This window comes from Scomber scombrus, chromosome 11 (genome assembly GCF_963691925.1).
Source record: "Scomber scombrus chromosome 11, fScoSco1.1, whole genome shotgun sequence".
Classification (NCBI taxonomy): domain Eukaryota; kingdom Metazoa; phylum Chordata; class Actinopteri; order Scombriformes; family Scombridae; genus Scomber; species Scomber scombrus.
This window is the reverse complement of record NC_084980.1, coordinates 12,501,572-12,523,301: the sequence shown is the minus strand read 5'-3', so window position 1 is coordinate 12,523,301 and position 21,730 is coordinate 12,501,572. Positions and strand designations below refer to the sequence as shown.

Below are 21,730 nucleotides of genomic sequence, written 5' to 3'. Positions count from 1 at the left end.
TGGAAAGCAAAATGGAAAATAGCAGCAAATCTTCACACTTGGGAACTGCAGCTGGAGCATGGTTGGAGTTTTTGATTGTTATGTGACTGATTAATGATTCCTTGAACAAAATTGTTGGTGATTCATTTTCTGTCAATCAACTAAACTATTAAATGAATGTAAATAAGTTGTGCAGCTGTAAAAAGGAATACAGTATGCACAAAACATGAATGGTTGTCTTTGGTTAACATTAATCTAGCTGTGGCCATTTCCTTTTGCAAGATTATAATATCAGATAAGTGATTTTAGAGACTAAATTAAAGGATGCCAGGTTCAGTTTGTTAAAGATTGACACTTAAAACACTAGTGGGTGCGCAAATAAACACTGAATAAAGGTATTTCTTGCCATCATCATTCCTCCTATTCATTCTGACCATTAGAAGATACCTTTATAATGCACCTAGAGTACAGTAAGTGACAAAATACACACACCTCCCTCTATGCAAAAATGTATTTAAAAGTTTTTCTGAGAATAATATGAAGTCCCTCTTTTTGTTACTATACTTCCACCGCAACTCAACAGGGAAACAGTCAGAAACAGGCACAAAGAGAGAATTTGAAGCTAAAGACTGTAAATTTGACAGATATCCATTTGATATGACTAAGTCAGACTGATGAAGCCAGATCAACTTTTAAATACATTTTTACACAAAATGATTGTGTGGAAAAACTGTGGATTTTGTTCCTCATGACTTACATTGAAAGTACATTTGGAGTGGGTCTATAAATAGCCAGTGTGAACAGGAGGAATGATTAGTGAGGAAAACCTCTTTCACTTTTTATATGGGCATCTGACTATTGCTTTAAGACATACTTGAAAATTGTGAATCCTTTAAGACTCTGATTAGTCAACAATAAGCAAAGACAACATGAATGTAAAATTCAAATTAAAGTAAGACACAATCAAACATTTTAAAAGAAAAAGAAACCATTTATTACATTCTTAAAACCACATATAATGTATCCCATCGGACAACAATATATATCAAGCTGTGTGACTCAGTTACTTTTGGACTAGTAATATACCTCTTGAACATTTTGTCATACAGGAAAAGAGAAGGGAGACAAACTATTCTTTTTTTGTTTGTACTTGTCTTAATCTTTCTTCAATTAAAAAAAATAGATTACTGACTTTACAAGACAAAAGTGGAGACGTAAAGAAAAAAGTGGATAAAAGACTGACAAATAAATGAAAATCACAGCAAAAGAAACATTCAACCCCAATAATGAAATTCATCTTAAACTTCAATGATGATTTCTTTTTTTTCTTAATTCCTATGTCTCATAAATTTTAATGTTACAATATTAGGACAAATGGGAAGGGCTTTGACACTTTGTGAGTGACATTCACAAAAACATAACGTACGTCCACAGTGATTACTGTATGGTTATGGGCCTCATCTTAGGTGTAAAGGTGTGAGGAGTACAAGGCCAAAAGACGACACTGGTAATAAAGGGACGAGATCACAGCTAGCTCCCTGAGTGGCAGGCGGCAGGTCCACACACTCTGCTCAAGAACTTAACAGCACCCCAAGTAAGACATTATCATCTCAATGCAAAAGCACCCTTCAGAAAATGTGTTTTTTATGTACATTTAAAATGTAAACAGATATGAGTGACCTTGTTTGACAGATGAGGGATAAAAAACAAAAATAATAAAAACAGCTTGAAAACTTTAAAGTCTTACTGGCACTGAGGCCCAACTCAGGGGGGCAGCTGGTAGCTCTGTCTGGCCTTTGACTAGTGTCCAGTGAGAAAGAGGAAAGTATAAGTGCTTGGTATTTGAACAAGTGTTGGGTTTGGGACTAAAGGTAGAGGAACAGCAAATGTACAAAATAATACAGCTGCTCCAACCAGCAAGGAGGGTTTATGATACATATCATGGACCATCGTTTTCAGGGCTTTTAACCAACTGAAACAATATGAGTGATTGACAATTATACTACACCTACTGAACTGACTGCTGGTTAGAAACAGATGGGGAGACGCTGTGTATCCCCTTTTATTATACAGTTCAAGAAGTCATCTTTTGCCTTGCTTTCTCTGTTCCTTAGTGTCCTGTTTGTCCTCTTGTCTCTTTAGGCAGGGAGGACGGGGTCAGCAACAGCGCAGAATCAAAGCTCTCAGTTTAAATGCAAGACAAAGGCAATATCTTCGCCTTTGTTTGGGTACACCGCCTCAACCTGCTGTGTCGCATATGCAACAAACGTCAACCCCATCGCTTGCAATGATGACTGTAACCCCGATGGGTTTGCCACCAGGGCAAGAGGGGTTTGTTGCCATGGAAACCTGAGAGTACTGTCAAGAGAGGAAAATTGTCCAGAAAAAAGATTCCAAATATCAGCTTTCCTGACGAATGTCTTTTTGTCCCCTCCTGAACATCTAACTAACTATCCACTTTTCTCTCCCTTGCGCTCTGAACTGAACTCACACATTCTAACTCTCTCTCTATATACTTATATAGTCATCTATTTACATTCTTATTTAAAATATTTGTTTATAAATGTGTATATAAATTAAAGATAATTTCATCTTGTCCTGTCTCTAAGTGGCATTTACAAGGAAAGGGGTGTGTGGGACTGAGGTTTCTCATTGCATTACAAGAGCCTTCAAAAGGCAGCACCGAACACTGTCTAAATGTGAGTGAGACTGGTTCTCAGCTGATGAAGGAGGTCAGCTGAATCCATGAGTCATATTAGATGTGCGTATTTCTGTTTATGTCAAAGGAAATGACTCATGATCTTGGTCCCTAAGTGATGGTCAGTACAAGTTTATTGTATGTATGAATACGCTGGCGTACCATACTGAGATGTATCAATTGAGATAAATATTGACTGAGAACTGTGTTAATATCAAGAGTTGCTGATCAACACAACTTCATTCTAATACTGTGTACACTAATATGTGTAAAACTCTGTCCAGTAGTGGCAGGGTTCTACATTCACTGTTGTTGGGTTCTGGCTTGTGCACTGGTGCTTTTCGATGAGGTACATTCATAACTGGTTGGGTGATCCACAGTGGATCACATGTTAAAAAGGTGTTAGAGCTTAGAGCTTTCTCATGCTAGGTGGACTGCTGTGTTATTATTACGATGCCAATCTGCTTGTTATTAATGCTACAATATGCAGAGGACCATGAGCATGTGTTGTCTGTAGTGTAAGGTGCTTTGCCTGCTGGGAAAGTGGAGGACTACTTTGGAATCATGGGAGATGGAGTATTTAAAGTCCCGGATTGTCTCTTAACTGCTGGTTGTTGAGCTTCAACATCTCTATCCTTCTCTGTCTCTCCTTTTGCTTCCCTTCCTCTTTCTACACTTTCTCCATCTATCTGTTTATCTGTTCGTCTAGCTGTTGGTGGAGTCGGGCAGAGACATCTCGCTGCCAAACACTTCCCGGTACAGTGGAGGGAAACTGTATGCGGTCTCTGGGTGGACCAAACGGAAAAACTCCAGTTTGTCAATGTGGAGGTTACAGATAGACTTCATTATAGGAAGCTTGGACACCATCTGTGGGGACAAAAGATATGCAAAGGTAAATGTATTTATGTGATTGTATGTATTTGTATGTGATCAAAAACTATCTTGGTTGCTTTCATTACCTTATCTAGTTTCTCGTCAGAACCACCGCTCTTATGTAGGCTCTGCTGCAGAGCCAGGTAGACTTTCTCCTGGAGTTTCTGAACCTTTTGGCCTTCTGTCAGCCAGGGTCGATCTACAGGAAATAAAACATTAAGCATTATTTAAAGGGACACTATATATTTTGCTGAAAAATGGCATCTGTGTCTGAAAGTGACAATGATATAACACTGCTATACAACTCTTTAGACAAACTACTGTTTAGCACTTAGTCATAAAGTCAAAGAACAAATGTAGTAATGTATGTTATCGCAATATTTACTTAAAGTTAGCTAACATAAGGAACCTTAAACTACAGGTCATACCAGACCAACTAAGGCTGTGGCCATGCTCTTATAGTGTATTGAAACAAATAAGCAATTGTGCATTTTATTCATTAATTCAACTTTTAATTTTTATGTGGGACAATGTGTTATTCCATCTCTCAAATGTAACCTTATCTCATTTTAAGAGGTGATGTCATGTTGTGTTACAAGTCTGATATGTAGACACACATGATAAACGGTGCAATGTTTTTAATAATAAGCTAAATAAAAAGCATTAATTAATTGAAAAACTACATTTGTGGAATATCGTAAGACCAAAAATACAACGTGTTTGTTGAAAATGTATTTGCATGTTCTTTAAAATGGACAAAGCCACAGTGGTTTGACTACTATATAGTTTTGCAGTAAAATGAGCATGTCCTCTTTAACATGCCTGAGTTTAATTATATGAGTGTGAGTGTGTGTGTGAGTGGAAATTAGAAAGAGGAAAAAAAATAATCACCAGGGGATAGAAGAACGGCTGCGCTAAAGAGAGCCATCTCCTCGTCAGACAGCTGTAGACGGCAGAGCCCTTTACCCAGGTCAAAAACTGCGCTGACCAGGTCGTCACAACCTGCATAAACAAAGAAAATCATTAAATAACTTGTCAAAAAATATTGCTTGAAGACTTTAAAAGTCTTACTTAACTAGACATATGACCCAGGGAGTACACAGAGGGTTTGTTGGCATGATAGGATTATGTGTCTTACTTAGTTTTTAGTGTCAGACTTTATTCAGGTTCTGCTTAGTGTGAAATTCTGTAATTCAATTATACCTTTTTTTTTTAGTCTGCCTGACGTCAAGAAGTCACAGGTTTCAGTGTTTTTAGAAATCAACTTAAAACAGCTCAGAGAGAGACACTACTGCATTGACTGACATAACCCATCACTTAAAATGAGACAACTTGGCTAAATTCTAGAATCCTAGAATTAGTTTATCATGCTGCTTACAGCTAAGTTTAATGATATTCTCTATTAGTCTGCATTGTTACAAACTGTAGTTCTGTTGGTACTGAAGAGGCAGGACAGTGCTTCAAAATAGGAAGGCAACTTGCAGCTGGAAACGTTCAATAACCTCTCTTCAGAGTCAGTTATGGCAGAGTGGAACTGCTTTTGACAAGACTGCAACTTAACTGCTGCATTACAGAGTCATCTTAAGAATGATTACGACAGTCAGGTCAGTTAAAATAACAGATTACGTTAGTCAATGCAGAGCTATCTCTGTAAACTGTCAATAATGGATTGAGAAAAGTGGTAGCCCTGGCATTTACTTAGGTAACAATGTTGATTGTTGCACAGTTCGTGTGAAAAAGAAATAAAACTTATGAAAAGCGCCAAGACAAGTAAGAAGCTTTGATGCGTGATCCTGTCAATTATCTGAATACTTTATAGCTTACATAAAACCACATTCCCATCTGATCCTCACCAAGTGCTTTGAAGAACTGAGCTGAGGCAAATTTTCCATTGAAGAAAATGGTGCTGTTGTTGACGTTGAAAGCTCGACACATACGTATCAGCAGGACCTCCAGACAGCCTATAACGAGCCATAGATAGAACCAAAGATATGGAGAAATGGAGAAAGAAGAGGAAGGGAAATGGAGGGACGAAGTAGACCCAAGATGCTCCAACATAGACAAACACACAACAAAATTTTAATAATTTTGACCCAGATTGGTACACAGCATAAATGACATTTTTGAACCATTTAAAAACCAGCAGGATAACAATGGATATCCACAAAGATTTTTTTTTAAAGTTCAAAACATTTACAGAAGGTAAACGCATTGTCAAATATATGCATTTTATGTCACAGATATACAGATAACAGATTAAGACAGTTATTGTAAATTTTGTTTCCATGATTTTTTTTATTTATTCAAACAAATAAACAAATGGTAAAAAGGCAGAGATAGAAAGTTGGAGACAAAAAAAAAGGAGTTCAAGTTAGCAAGCTATATACTCTTATATACGTTGCAGGAATTCACTTATTTCATTGGAATTACTCAAGATTTGAGCATTTTTAAGACACTGACCTGCTTTCAGCAGTATAATCTGATCATTCTGACATAGGTCCATGAAGCCAGTAATGCGTTTGGCAAACTCCACCACGTACTGGATGGCATTGGTAATGTGGTGCGCACACTGCTGCCACATCCACTCAGCTGACTGATAAGACACAAAAAAGAGATTCCTGCACTTATTAAATAGATAATAATGACATAACTTAATATTTGTTGAACATTGCAGGAATTGAACCTGCTTACTAAAAAATATCAGTAATGTTAGGTAGTTAAATTAGCTTTTTATTAGCAGACAGCCCAGTTTAGGCCAATAATGAGCTGATATATGGGAGTTAACATGTGCATTATATACCTTGTTCTGAAAAGCGCGCGTTTCCTCAGGTGTGTATTGTACCCAAGTGAATCTCTTCATGTCTTCAGCGCTGTACTGACACGTCTCCAGGTGCGATTTAACAATACTCTGAGTGATGTGCTCTGTGAAAAAAAAGAAAAATAAAGACATCAGTACTGCCTTACTTAGGTTATTTGTATTGGTTGCAGCTTTGGGCCTTGAAAAGGCATAGGTGGGCGTAGCAGAGTGTAACAGTGGTGTTGTTTACGGACCATGGCAGTGTCACCTTGAATTACTAGGTGCTTTGCAACACTCTATTACATTTGCCACTGACGCCCCTGACAAGACAGAGCTCATCTACTTAATAGCTCATCTGCTCGTCTTAGATTCCCAGCTGTTAGCCTCCCCTGCATTTTTTATATCTGCCAGTCACAATGTTTACTCATTGCTTCCTTTAAGAAGTCCCCTGAGTCTTCTTGTCGCAGTTTGTTGTTGCCAGCAATCATAAAGATGTAAAACATGATACAAATTTATCATGTCTAAAGGTCTCTGGAGAATAAATCTCCATATAAATATGGTCACAGCAACATCCCTGTTTTTTCCCCTATTTTTTTATATTGCTTGTTTCCTGTTTGTTTTGCCAATTTAACCTTGTTCTTGTGCTGTTTTGCTGTTGTGTCTGCCATGTACCATTTTTCACTAACCTGTATGTCCTTATGCTTACTAATGCTACCCTATGCTTATTAATTGTGATCTTGCTTTCTATTCTATCTTGATATTTAACTGCTGGTATTGAAACTCAGCACTTCCTGAAAATGTGCTGACAACCACAAAGTGTGATTTGATGTGCAAAAAGTTGGCGGAAGTGCATCAGCAAATTAACACAAAACAGGAGTACATTAGAAAACATAGAGCCTGAAATATGACAGTATGCAAAACAGGAGACTTTATAAATAACAGCGAGAGTACTGTAGTGTACTGCGGTGTACTGTACTGAACTAAACACTCTGACACTACAGAATTTAGGATAGGGGCACAGTCAGTACTCACCAAGGTCTGTTATTGAGCAGTCATCAGGTAGATGGTCCAGCAATGCGTGTGTGTGTGCCAGCAGCGGATGTGTGTGAGAGTGTGTATGCAGGATTCCATTGCTGTCTGCCCCATCCAGCATAGTCTGCTGCGGCGAATTCTGATTGGACAAGGATGAGGAAGTGGAGGAAGAAGATGATGAGTTGGAGGTGTTTCCAGTGCTGGCCCCTCCGCCAAGTAGCTCCAGGCTACAGTACTCGCTGGCCTCTTCGGGGGTCAGCGGCAGGTCAAACAGGTCAGGCAGTGCGGCGATGTCATCGAGGTCACTGAGGGTGGAGCTGGAGCCCCCGCTGCTGTAGGACCGGCTCAGGCCCTCTTCACCGTCCTCCCCACTACCACCACAGACACCATCCTCCCTGGGTAAGGATAGAGCAGTGGAGCCCCCGCCCCCAGAGGTCACACACTCCAGGGACTTCTGGTGCTTTTGCACCTCAGCGTACAGGCTGTCACGCTGCTTCTTGGACATACGGCCGAACTTCACCGCTGTGAAGGAAAAGTACATTTCATTATAGTGGACACACAAACAGATAAAACACTTTAGACATTTCTTACAAGCTCTTGTAAATACCTTGTGAATAGCTGCCCTCAATTATGCTTATTGTATATTATGGTTCTTCATACTTACTCTGATAACAAGAAATTAAATATTTTGTTTATATTTCCTCATTTAAAGAAAGAGAAGTAAATTAATCTCTTAATGCGGCTACACTTCAACCTCAAATCTGTTTTGTGAGATATTTTTGGCTCACATAGATTCCTTCTGCCACCTTATCCACAGGGACTGTGTTCTAGTCCCTATATCCAGTTTGCCTGATGACAGTTCATGACCCTCTCATTCTATGTACTGTTTGTTTTCTCTCTGTAACCTAGAGAAGAGGGAACATGTGGCGCGCCCTCTTACGACAGCTGATGTGAAATATTAACTATGAGCACTTCAAATTCTCTCAGTGTCAGCTTTAAATTAAAGGCACACACACACTGAGGTCGTACTGGAGAAACACATCTGGTAAACTTCCTACATGTAAGTGAAAGTCGCAGTTTAACCACACACAGTCGTACTCTACTAAACTTAAAGCAGGCCGCAGGCTGTGATGGTAATAGGAAGTGTGTGAAGGGAGGACAGTATGTTCTCGGTTGTGTTTACCATCTCTGCTCATGCCTAAAGCTAGACACTTCTGTAGGCGGCAGTGCTGGCAGCGGTTACGGTTTGTTCGGTCGATCAGGCAGTTCCTCTGGCGGGAACAAGAGTACATGGCATTGTTCTGCTGGCTGCGACGGAAGAAACCCTGAACAGAAACACACACATATAAATACTGTGAATAACATGCACATTTGGGATGAAACATGCCTATTAAAGTTTGGTTTGGTAGCCTGGTTTACTCTGCGTTTCCTCCTTACCTTGCAGCCTTCACAGGTGATAACTCCATAGTGGATTCCCGAGGACTTGTCCCCACAGATCTTACAGGGGATGACCTCGATTTGAGCTGCAAGAGCAAAAACAACAGTGGTCAGAAAGCTCCTACCTCATGTACTGTAACACCTCATATGACTTGTTTTACACTACTTGAGTCATACTGTGGATTATTGCCAAAAACAGTTTATATCTAAACACTAAAATACTATTAAGTAACACGGCACATTCACTCAGACATAACACACACTGGAGCCCGTTTTAACATACACAGTCCCTGCTTCACAATATATTGGTCCTGTCTAGGCAGCAGTTAAGAGTTTGTAATAGATTGATTTTCTTTATGAATAACATTTTTGTAACAAGAGTATTATCAAAAGGTATGTAATTGTAATGTAATTATCCACTACTTTTAATCCTCCTCGATCAGAGCCCTCTTTTTGATAGAGTTGATCATGTTATTTATTTTTTATTTGTCTTTAGGTAGGCATTGAGAACTTTTGACTGGTTTAGCTCATACTGCACTAGTTAATGCTTTTGTATGTTGCATTTGGACTTTGACTTCACTGCATCTCCTCTGTTGTTTGCTGGAGGGTTAGGTTTGCATCCCTTAGCACTCTCATCTTTTGCAGCCCTGACAGCATGTTAAAATCAATACAGATTTCCATTGCTATGCTGATAATACTCAGCTTCACAGTTCATCCTACTTTAAGCAGACAACACGGACAAAGTTTACTGTGTTATACTATATCGCTCTCTCAGATTTTAAGCGCTGGAACCTACATTTTTAGCCTTCAAAGTTTGATCTGCTTATTGAAATTAAATCTTGGCAGTATGTCTGGCTTGTGTAGTGGTGTTCGCACACCACATTAATACAAGTCAGTCATATTTCAGGAATGATTTTTGGCTCTCCTTTCATTCTTTTCTTCTCAGGCCATAAATGTTGTGCTGTCATGTTTTCTGCAGCTATATACTTTTGCCAGAATTAGGTCGTTTGTATCTTCTGCAGACCTTGAAAAGGTCGCCAATGCTTTTATCTTGTTACAGTTACATTGCTGTAACTCTGTGTACTTGGAGCTTTATTAGACGCTCCCACCTCCAGCTGATACAAAATATAGTTATTGCATTGCACCTTTCATCAAACTTTCATTCCTTCACTGGAAGTTTCAGATCAGAATTTAAGATTTTACTGACTATAGTGTAAGCTTTACAGTGTTAGACACCTAGTTATGCTTTTTATGAGTGTCTTTGAGCCTCAGTGCTGTCTGAGATCCTCAGATTAGGCCTTCCAGTTTTAATAAGACATACATCATTGACAGGAGTAATTGTGTTTTACTAACAAAAATAAAACTTACATGAATCTGTTGGCCGTTAACGTGAGCTTTTTTCTTATCTTTTCTTGATGTGTTTTGTCCTCCTTCCCTGTCTCTTTTATGAAGTTTTATGACCGAACTTTGCTGTATATATATTTTTTATTACTGTTATTAGGGGATGACTGTTTGAAGAATCTTAGGCAGATCAATGCTTGAGACAAATCCTGTACTTTGCACCAGAGTGAAGTAGTCCAAGAGAAAAGCACATCTTGTAATGAGTCCAGCAAGTGAACTAAAAAGATGTAACAATGAAGCATTGTATTAGAGGTTCACAGGGAGGCAACATCAGTAAAAGAGCCGATAACTTGCTGTGAACGGTGTTTGTCTGCACCCTGCATGTGGCCCCATGAGGGAACAGAGTACACAAACAGATAGAGAATCACATGACACTGACAAAGACTCCTTCTTTCTTGACCGAGGAGAAAACAACAACAACTATATCATAAGATAGTTTGTGCCCAGACTGGCTGTCTGTACAATCTTTGATTGATTTACAAAATCATTAGACTGATTCACAAAATCATTATTGGTACCTTTTGTGAGGAAAATGTAAGCAAAACCACTTCAGTTAGTGTGACTGAGTTGAGATTGTTGTGCTCCTACGTACTGGAAAAAACAACTTTCCATTTCTTTTTCCCTTTAATAAAACCGTGGTCTGCCTCAACTCTAAAACTGTTGACTAAAATACTTCAACTGATCAGGGCAGCTGCAGGCATGCAATGGAAAAATATCTCTCTCCTCTCCCTCCCTCCCTCTCTTCCTCTCTTTCTCTCAGGTTCCCCTCCACCCCTCCCTCATCTCACGATTATATAACTCTCGTCTGTGAGCATTCCTCACAACACTCATTCAGCAGGGCTCACTCTAGCAGCACTGACACCCCGCCCTCCTTAGACGTTCTCTTTCCCACTGGCTGAGCAGCGCTCTCAGCCTGTTTGGTATTGGCTGAGTCATCCGTCACTCGAGCGCTGTAGCCTGTCAGCCCATGTGGACATTCTGTCCTACTGACACACTTTCCCACTGCAGGGGGAGAGGGAGGAGGGAGGCAGGCGCGATCCTGTCTCTCCGCAGACCAGTTTTAAGGTGGAACTGAACAACGCTCAGACCTAAAACATTTCCCTGAAGGCTCTGTGTTTGCGTTAAAAAATTCCCCTTGTTACATAACAGTAAAATTAACCAAGATAGCCAATGATCATCAGGCTGGAAAAACTGCTCTTACCAGTTCAGATCTAACACACACCTCCACTGATTTTCCATAAAGCTTTATCTGTGTGAACTTATTTCCATGTAATCTTTACGTTTATTGAGAAACCATGTTTGATCTGGCAGCAGTGGGCCATACTGTACCTGGCTACACTCCACTCAACACAGACATGGTATGAATGTCAGCTATTCAACTTTGACATTGAACTTTTGCTTCAACCCGTTCTATTCTTGTCCTGCGCTGAGAGCCAGAATTACACAGATGCCCAGCCACCCACCCTTGTTGCTATAACCACACATACATGCTTTCTCACTCCTCTTCTTCAGCTTTCCTGCAGATACCCAGAGACAGTCAAATATTTCATACTGTATTTAACAACACTGTCTTCTCTTGTCTCCATGAGCTGGTAAATGAAAAACTGCAGTTCAAACAACTCCCTGCAACGTGAAAGGAATTAACTTCAGAGAACTTCACAGGGATTTCTTGAATAATTTGAATAGAGACAAGCTCACTTAGCAGATATTCATCTGTCTAACAATGCTGGAGAAACAGAGGCAGCTGCCACCCTGACGTTAAAGAAACATTTACCTTTAACCACTGAACTGGACAAAAACACTAGTCATAGGCATCTGAGAGTCAGCATTTCAAGCAGATCAATACAAATTCTGCTTTTGCCAAAATGATGCATAAAAGCTACACTCCTGCACATCTCTCACCCACTGGCACAAAAATTAATGTCAAAAATTCTTAAGAGTGACGTGCAGTAAGTGAGACCAAATTGCGCACATGGTAAACAAAGAATGGTGTTTGAGTAGTGGCTGGTATGTTTAAGCAGAACAGCTACTTTGTGCGGCACACCCAAGTCTTTTCACAGCAGACACTTCAACAGTTCAACTACAAACACGCTGGCCCCAGCCTGTTTATCGGCCAGCTAAATGTGTAACCTTGTTATCTCTACAAAAGGCTAATTCAGTATGGGTGGGGTAGGTAGACAGGCAGAGAAAATCACTGACTTTGTGCTTTATACTTTTTGATATCGAGTGTGGAACAAACAGTTGATAATTTTCCAACGGGAGCCTCCTGCACAGTGTGTCAAACAGTCAGTATGTCAGTGTGTCAGTAGCATCACAAAGGAGTGAAAAGATGAATTTTGACCCTCCACATGTTCACTACCTTATATGCATAGTTTCACCCCTGCCAACATGCACCGATTGCTTTTCCATTTTATAATCTTACGACCTGTTTTCATGCAAGTACATTTTTTTTTTTGTTAGATTATTATGCAAGACACAATAACATGCAAATTATTAAATGCCCCTGAGCTACAGAGTAACAGAGGGCTCTGTGGGAGCTGGTGTTCTTTTAATTATTTAATCACCTACTCAGAAGAATGACTGACATAAGAAGATACACTCATTATGGGGTGGGGGTGGGGGGGGGGGGGGTGTATTGTGCTTTAGTTCTATAAATGCTGAAGCACTTGTTGTGTAATTCCCTGCTGTAAGCTCACAGTGCAGCACAATCCAGTACCAAAACAGCCCACTGTGGTTATGCTCGCTGACTCTTTCTCTTATTGAGATCACGTACAATACAATGCTGTTAATTTTAATCAATATAAATGCACATATATAGTATAGGCTCTGGCCGTTCGGCAGTTGGTGCATTCAAATCAATGAGCTCTATTTTAAAAGATGCAAATACCAGAAGAGGCCTAGCTGAGGCCCACAAAAGGGGGGATTTAAAAAAGAAGTAAGAATTTCACAGGCCTCTCCTGTCTTCTGTCAGCATAAGACACAAGACTTATCTTTCACTGTGTCTATGCGCAATAAATACAACCATTATGTGGAAGTACACTCTGTAATACAGGAACCAGACAAAGTGTCAGAGGTCCAGACAACACAGCAAGCCTCTAAATGTCTGTCAGCATGCCAAAGATGTTGAAATGACTCGGCAATTTGGACTAAAAGGATTATAGCTGCATGTTCAAACTGGGCTAAAAAATGCTGACATGCTTTTCTGGTGAGGAAACGGCAGGCTGAGTGAATATCCTACATTTTCAGTGCAGTGAGCTAAGAAAGGGCTGCGTTTGTTTACATTTGGATATCCTGCCAGAGAGGGAGCCTCCCTCCACTAGCGCCCCCCACCCCTTCAGTTCAAAAATTCTCTTTCCTCCTCAGCTAAAAAAACAAAACTCATTGCAGCCATCTCCTCTCTCAGAGCAAAAACTCAGAAATGCAAATGCACAGAGCATTAGTAAACATTATTATAACACTGATTAAAATTGATGTTTGTTAAATGTTTGTTGCATCCAAAAAAATCTGCATAAAGATGATTTTTAATTGAGGTTTTGAGAGGTTACAGTAGGTTATGTAACTATTTTGTTGCTTATTTTAATGTTTTTCTTTGGGATGGTAGGGATACAAACATCAGACTATGTTCTGCACAATCTGTATAAAACACATCTTTAATAGCAGGTATCTGCTGCCCCACTGCCCAAGTTCACGTTCAAGGAACGACACGTTGAAAGCTCGCCTGTAACCGCACATGGCGCTGCACGTCCGGCGGCACGGCGCTTCCCACAGCTGCTCCCCCTCCCTCCGCTATCAATGCTGTATAATGCTGGATGACATAACTAGGTCAGTGGAACAGCCAATCTCTCTCTCTCCCTCTGTACGCTCACACAGTCGGCCATGCTGGCACAGCCATCACATCACAACAATATCTCAACCGCACCAAAACTCATTGATGCTGCAAATTCATTTGGCATTAACAAAAAGTATGCAAGTATCTTCAGGGATTATTTAGATTTAAAAATATGAACGTCACACGATTTTAATCAGATGCATGTTTTATCACTGAATACCAGAAACAAAAGGCAAAATGCATGAATCTTTTAAGTGAATGGGAGTGCAATGATCACTGTTTAAGGTTTTAATGAACCTGATCTCAAATAACATCTCGATTACATAATTCTAGTTTTGGATAACAACAACCTCCACTCATGCCCCTCCCTCTTCTTATTGCATAACTCTTACATGGATCCCCAAGCAAATTTACAGAAGGGGCCCCATGTGAGAATCGATTTACATTTCTACAATTAAAGGCAGCTTTGTCAATAATAAAACAAAATTTAAAAAAAATGTGTACAAGGGACTGGCTTTAGTTCTGAGCAGAGCTGAAAGGGTGACAACCAACAATGAATCCAGTTCAGTTCATTCTCATGATTGAACAACACGCATACAGATCATCGCATACTAATTTCAGTGCCTCCTCGGGCTCTGTGCAGCTATAATCCAGTCATGAGGGATTAATGCGCACTGGGAGGAAAACAGGCGCACTCAAGAATCCCCGTGCGCACACATGTGGCAGCCCCGTTTAAAAACACATAGTGATCCTAACCAAGTCCAACTAAGTAAATCACATTCACATTGACGTACATGCACACTTACCTCTCATTTTCGATGTTTTGTTGTTCTGGGCTGGACGACAAAAACTCGACTACATGTGGTTAATGTAGGAGAATAAAGCACTGGAGCCAGGATGCACCGGCTCTGTAAATATTAACTTCGTCCTGGCTGCAGACAGCTCACGTAAAGGGCGACCCCAAAAAAAGAAAAAAATAGAGGAAATAAACTACCAGAAACTCCTTTATCGCTCGGTCAAGTCCGAACGAAATAAAAGAGTGAAGAAAGTCGCTTTGGATTGCATGGTAACCGTCTCGTAGCAGTGGCGAAAATATTTTGGCAGAACTTTTTTTTTTTTTTTACGGAATAGTCCCACGGTGTTCCAGCGGTGCTCAGACTCCGTGCTGTGACTCTCCGCCTGCTTTCCTCTCAGTCTACCCTGCTAACCTACTTTCTCTAAGCGTGGACTCTCACATGATCTCACTGCCGACAGCTCCTCTCGCAGCACCAGCGGGGACGCGCGCACGCGGGAGCGAGTTTAAGGTGGCTGGGCAAATGATTGACTTGTACAACTCTGCTGTTGCTCAGTGATGTGGTGAGGTAAAGATGATCACTGCCAGGTGGTTATGGGAATATAATTAAAGCCCCAATCATGTCTGCTTTGAAACTGACGTTAAAGTATGTTGTTACTCCACTTCCTTGACTTTGTATCATTCACTTCAGTACACAATGTATCATGGGAACCTGACAGTAAGGTTTATGCCAGTCTGATCAGTTCTTGTCAGAGTTATTAACAAGCAAAAATAAGCAATCAAACAGGTTGTTTGTTTACCAGAGAGCTGACACCTTCTTTACGGCAAAACTTCCAGAAATACAAGCTTAAAAGTTTCACTGTCTCCCAGAAATGTTTAACAGTGGGCAGATTCCTGATAAATTTGTTGACAGAAAATATATCCCTGACAGTTCTGATGATTGATTAATCTGGTTTTAGAGCAAACATTTCCAAAATGCTGTTTGTTTGTTGTTGTTCTTTTTGTTTGTAGTCTTCAATAATACATAACAACATATTTTGGGGGTTTGCATTGCTGAGCCAAACAGGAAAGTAAATATGTCAACCTGGGCTTCAGGAAATTGTGTTGAGAAAGGATTTGCCACTATTTTCACTTATTTAGTGATTAATTGAGAAAGTAATCAGTAGATTAAATAATATAATTGTTAGGTACAGTACAGCCCTAGCAGAAAGCCACACATCCTTCCCTCAACATCCAATATAATAACTGGACACTATTTCTCCAATGAGACTTTTTCCTAATTACACAACACCACTCAGATTAGCATGTATATTTATCTTCCCCCTGAAATAGCCCACTTGTGATGATCACAAACAGCTCTTTCCTAAATCAATGAGAGGATTTTGATTTGCAAGGTGAAAGTGCAACAGATGTAACTCCTAGTGTTGCTGCAGTGACTCTGGGACTCATTTTATGGAGCTGTAAAATATTAATTTGAGCTATTGTACATAAATGACCTTTGTTCCTCCGTACTGTTCCCCTGCGATAGGAAGGCTATGCTAGAAAATGTGCCTTGGCTGCTTTCCCAATGATTGCTCACAATCTTTCAATATATTCTCTGCAGAGCAGCTCCAGAGATTACACCCAATGACCTCGCAAAGTTTGATTCACAGCAGTCTGGTTTCTGTTTTGTGTTAATTTGTCTGTACTGGACTAGCAGGAACATATTAAACATCACAGCAATACTGTAACACATTGCCAACCCCAGTTATTAAACTTAATTGTATGACAGTATTAGTACTGTTATCCTCACAGCAAATGTACCAAATGTGTTATTTTCTGCACTTATGAATAATCTCTTTTTTTCATCCATCAGGTAAATTTATAGCTCATCTTTCCCATTCTAATCTATTAATAAAATGATGTAAGTGTGTAGTTGGGACACTATGTAACTGTGGGTGCTGATATGGAAGTGGGTGGGGAGTGGTGATGGTGGAGGGGGTGAAGTGGTTGGAGGGAGGGGGGGGGGGGCTGTAACGGGTGGCCTTATGATGCAATGTTCTGGCAGCCGTATTATGAAAAAGCATGAAGGCTGAGATTACTCAAACTAGGTTAGTGGAGCAGCCGAGCACAGAGCACCTACAGTCACAGATTCTTCTTTCTGTTTCACTCACGCACACGTTCACACGCACCCACATAGGCACTCGCATTCTTTTGTTTTTCTCCCTCCAAACCCTTTCCTTCTGCCTCGTTGTTGTTTTTCATACATAACTTATCTGTTTATTTATATGCTTCCTTCCTTTTTCTCAGTCCAAATGACTAAACAGCTTGAAAGTGCTTGATCTTTTTATTCAAATCTTGACTGGAGATAGATAGATAGAAAGATTTCTGCACCGTTTGTCCTCTCAACCGTTTGCCTCTGCTGCTTTTCCCTTTCTCTCGCCCCGTGCACGTCTCCTCTAAAGCCCCTCTGTTCCATGTCTCCCTTGACAACGGCAGTGACACTTTGACCTTAGCGCTTATGTAACCACTGTGCAGCTCGCTTAGACAGCAGAGCAAGGAGAGCGCAAGGGAGTGGGAGGAGGGTTTCAGCATGGCTCTCGTACATAGCAGACATTTTGTTGCCCGATAATAAAGTAAGAGGTGAAAGAAGAGGCAAAGAAGAAAAAGAGCTTGGAGTTTGAAAAACTGGAGGATTTTTGGAAGGTTGCCAGCAGCAGCATAACAGGATGAGGGAGCAGATGGGGGTGGCTGGAAGAGGCGATACATAAATGGAAGGATATTTACATCATAGATGTTCTGACAACAAGCAGACCTGCAGCACACACACAAGGAGATTAAACAACCCTGTGTCCATTTTTACCTGCGCAAGTACAGACAAACGTTACCAAAGCAACAGAGTCATTGAAAGTGGCAGTGATGGACACAAACGATTTCTATGTTATCTATCCACTTTGCACCTGCAAAGATTATTTTAGTCTGCAATAAACTACTTGACAAAAAAGCATCTTCACTTTTTGTAGCCTTTCACTGATGGAGAAAATGCACCACAGATTGAAGATAATAGCGTAACTTGTTGCTATTACCTTGTACAGACATGATCAAGACCACACAGATAATCAAATTTGAGGGGAGAGAATCATACAGAGTATATATTTTTTGTTTAAGATGCCAGGAAGCTGATTTTCATATTTTCCCACCCACCCATGAATCCTTGCTTCTTGTCACTGATTGTGTTAACTATCAGGCAAGTGGGCATTTTGTTGTTCTGCAAAAGGTCTTGTTGTTGAGAAAGGCATAAGGTTTCTCCTGACTCAGATCAAAGCCAGTTCAGCCTTGTGACTCCCCAGGGTTGAATTTAAAGGCCTCGCTCACATCAAAGAATCTTTGTAGGAATGAGGGACCAACTGTAACTGATTGGCTGCACATGGTTTCAGTGGGGCCCCATGGCCAATCTCTTTGCTTTAGCAGCATCAGCTCCTCACATTCCAGTCTGGCTTCTCACACAGCATACTGTAAAATGTTCACATGCGTAAATCTATTATAGATAACCACTTCATGTTTTTCATTTCCTAATTTTTACATTAGTGCTCACCCTTACATAACACATGCACCAACATGCTAAGGCACACACACATGCACATACACATGTGCTCAGTCTGCTGAGATTATTTCATGGTCCTGCCATACACAGAGCTGTAATCCCTCACTCCCTCGTTCAGTTAATCTCCTTGCTTTCTCCTCTCTGAAGGCACCAGTAATCCCTCCCTCCCCCTCCCTGCAGCCATGGCTCTGTAATCTGGAGCTGTGAGCTTTGCTGCATCACTAGGTCAGTGTGTCAGAAAGAGTACAAACACCGTTCCTTCCTACCATGATCCATTCATTCTCTTCCACTCAACTCGACTTTACATTCTGTCCCATCTCCATCTTCCATATTTCCTATTTCCCCGTTGTTTTATCTTATCAGCTTCTGTTACCACTCTACACTCTGCCACATCTGTTTCTTTTTTGTTCTCAGTTTCTCCTTATCGGCTTCACTTTTCATACACTGTACAACTCTAGACTTTGATAGACAGGCTGTATAACATAGAAGGGATATGAGTTCAATCACAGGTCATGAAGTACAGATTATCTCACTGAGAACATAATGTTCACCTAACACACATGCATCAAAGGAAGAGAACAAACATTTATTCTGCAGTGCCCTTGGCCTGCCTTACACTCAGTTACACGGCCAAAAATGAACTATTGTTATGTTACCAGCAACAATCGTTGTGTCATATATCATAAAACATTTGAATGTCCAATATCATCAACACCTGCCTGCACTGATAGCACATTCACACACAATCGGAATTGGGCTTTAAGAGAAAGAGGTATTTGAGAGTCAAAACCTGATCAATGACCAGAAATGCAAATTACTTTCATATCATGCTTCATAAAAATCTTTTTCATATAAATTTTTAACCTGACCCCCAGCCCTGAAAATGTACTTTCTCAATCGGCTTCTTACATTGAGTGATGGGGTCCTACATGAACACACTGTTTTCAGCCATATTAAGAATAGGTTGTTTTACATGAGATTTCCATGTTTCTCTTTTTCTCTGTCTTTTTCACCAGTTTGATGGGGTTGGTTGTGTGCTCATTAGAATTTATCAATATAATTCTGAGTTTTTGATTGCTATATTATTCCTAAATAATTCCTATAGCCATGTTGACACTTATTGTTAGCATATTTAGTGATGCATGCATCATGTTGAATAGAAATATTTAAGATTGGAACGTTTTCAGAGGCTTAAGTTTAATTTTGACTGAATGGACAGATCCATATTAATTGCATGGACTAGAGTGGAAAATTGTTTACAGACTATTTCAGTTTAATTATTATGTGTCTGATATTGCCTGTTAAACTTGCCATGTAAACACAATTACTGGCAGTCATGCTTCAGATTTGCAGTGGAACCACATTTTTACTGTCAATGCATCTGAACATTCAGGTCCTTGTTCAAGTGCACTTTGAAATTGCTGAACAGAGGAAGACTGGCTTTTCCCTATATATCCATTACAAATGTAGCTAGTCAACTATAGCAAGCTCTCTGATCAGAAGCCAACTTCTGTTAACCTACACAACACATACATTGTGTGTCTTCTTAACAGGATCTATCCTCCTTACATGTTACTGGATTCAGACTTAAAGTCGTCATCTAAATGCTCTGACATGGTTGTTTGAGCATGTAATAGACATGCAGACACACACAGAGTTACACTTATGTTTCATTTCTACAGTATGCCCAGACTTGTCTTGACAGTCAACAGCATATCACTCACTGTCTCCCTTTCCCTTTCCCTTTACCCCACCCTGACGCATCTCTCTTCTTTTGTCCTCACTGAACAGGTTCAATGTCCACACTCCACACCCACAAATGTTTGAATAGAGGGCAGACCCTGTGGTGTTGACACACTCATAACATTAAACATTTAATTGAAAGTAATATATTATCAAAGACGCCCATGATCCATGAAAGTGTGTCTGCTCATATAGTCATGAATGAAAGACTCTCATTTTGAGATAGGCGTGTGGCAAAACTGAGCTTTTGTCTGTGTGTGTGTACATTAACACAGAAAATCTGATGCAAACACAAATACATGCCATGCAAAGATGTGGTAAGAGTAAAAGGAGGATGCCACGGCAACTGGATTGTGTTTATCTCCAGTGTGAATCAACGTGCTTTACCATGTGAGCTTGACTTACACTCAAGCGAGTGTGAATGCACACACATGCGCATGCAGACATACGCGCCTCATGCATATGAGATAACTCATGCAATCACACATGTACATCAACCAAGCTGTGATTTATCTATCTAAATAAGGCCAGGAAGCACAGTGAGGATGAATATGTTATTCTGGTATCCTGCATATTTTCCTCAACAGTGACTATTCTTGCTTCCTCTTTACATCGTCTGGCTTCCTCCATGTTTGGCCTGATGACCTACATCTGTTGTTGCCTCTGTGCCATCCGCAGGACACTGCTGGACACCCGCACACTCCTTATCGCACTGCTCTTTTATCTTCCCATATACCCTCAGATCTATATGATCCCTTTCATATTTCTTCCAGGATCTGAGCTTGTGTATTTGTTTAATCCTGTAACTGCCCCACATTATCTAATCAGGGAAAAGTGATTCTGTTGTGATGATTAGTTCATGATTCATCAACTAAAAATCATAGAAAAATTACTTCCCATTCAAATGTGTCTTGTGTCATGTTGCTGTTGTCTGATTTATGATCTAAACAGTTTCATCATATTCACCAACCTCAGAGATGAACAGATGGTCTCAGAGACCATCTGTTCATCACATACAATACACAGTGTAACCACATATCTCACCTCAGATTGTTGTTTTATCAAGATAAACAGTCTGCATTTGAAAATCAGTCATGAGTGAGATTTGATAATTCAGTTTATATATAACCTCCCCAGATGACTCATGGCAGCACAGGCAGCAGAAACAGAGACATCTAGTGTTGGGATTGTGATAAAAGATGCTGGTCTTATGTAATACTTAGAGTTTGCTCTTTAGTGTGCATATTTCATGATTTTCAGTCCATATTGGACTGCAGAGACTCATGGCAAGTCAATTCTTTAAACTGCAGATGAGTGCAATCATTGTTTTTTTCTCATCCCTGAAACACACACACACATACACACACACACACACACACACACACACACACACACACACACACACACACACACACACACACACACACACATACTAGATGAGTTTCCATAAGTGTATGTTCCCAATGCAAATATAACGTATCAGTGACACACTTTCAAATGGCTTGGCCTTTCAAAAGTGCAAGAGCCTTATCACAGATTGGCAACCCCCACGTACATTATGCAGT

At 40.2% G+C, this 21,730-nt stretch overlaps 1 protein-coding gene across 3 annotated transcripts in view; it reads right to left on the bottom strand.

Moving 5' to 3' along the window:
• Window positions 1–949: 949 nt before the first annotated feature.
• Window positions 950–21,730, bottom strand: part of LOC133991252 (nuclear receptor ROR-beta-like) — a 27,269-nt gene continuing 6,488 nt past the window's right edge. The window contains exons 1-10 of one of the 3 annotated variants that reach the window (XM_062429758.1): window positions 14,853–15,263; window positions 8,817–8,902; window positions 8,563–8,704; window positions 7,380–7,901; window positions 6,351–6,472; window positions 6,011–6,143; window positions 5,404–5,511; window positions 4,442–4,552; window positions 3,637–3,749; window positions 950–3,544 (exon numbers count right to left, since the gene is read on the bottom strand). In XM_062429758.1, the coding sequence (XP_062285742.1) occupies window positions 3,383–3,544; window positions 3,637–3,749; window positions 4,442–4,552; window positions 5,404–5,511; window positions 6,011–6,143; window positions 6,351–6,472; window positions 7,380–7,901; window positions 8,563–8,704; window positions 8,817–8,902; window positions 14,853–14,859 (1,506 nt within the window). In that variant the 5' untranslated portion in view covers window positions 14,860–15,263 and the 3' untranslated portion in view covers window positions 950–3,382. Of the gene's footprint in view, window positions 3,545–3,636; window positions 3,750–4,441; window positions 4,553–5,374; window positions 5,512–6,010; window positions 6,144–6,350; window positions 6,473–7,379; window positions 7,902–8,562; window positions 8,705–8,816; window positions 8,903–14,852; window positions 15,264–21,730 lie in introns of those variants that run through there. The other 2 variants (XR_009926988.1, XM_062429759.1) reach the window with 2 other exon arrangements.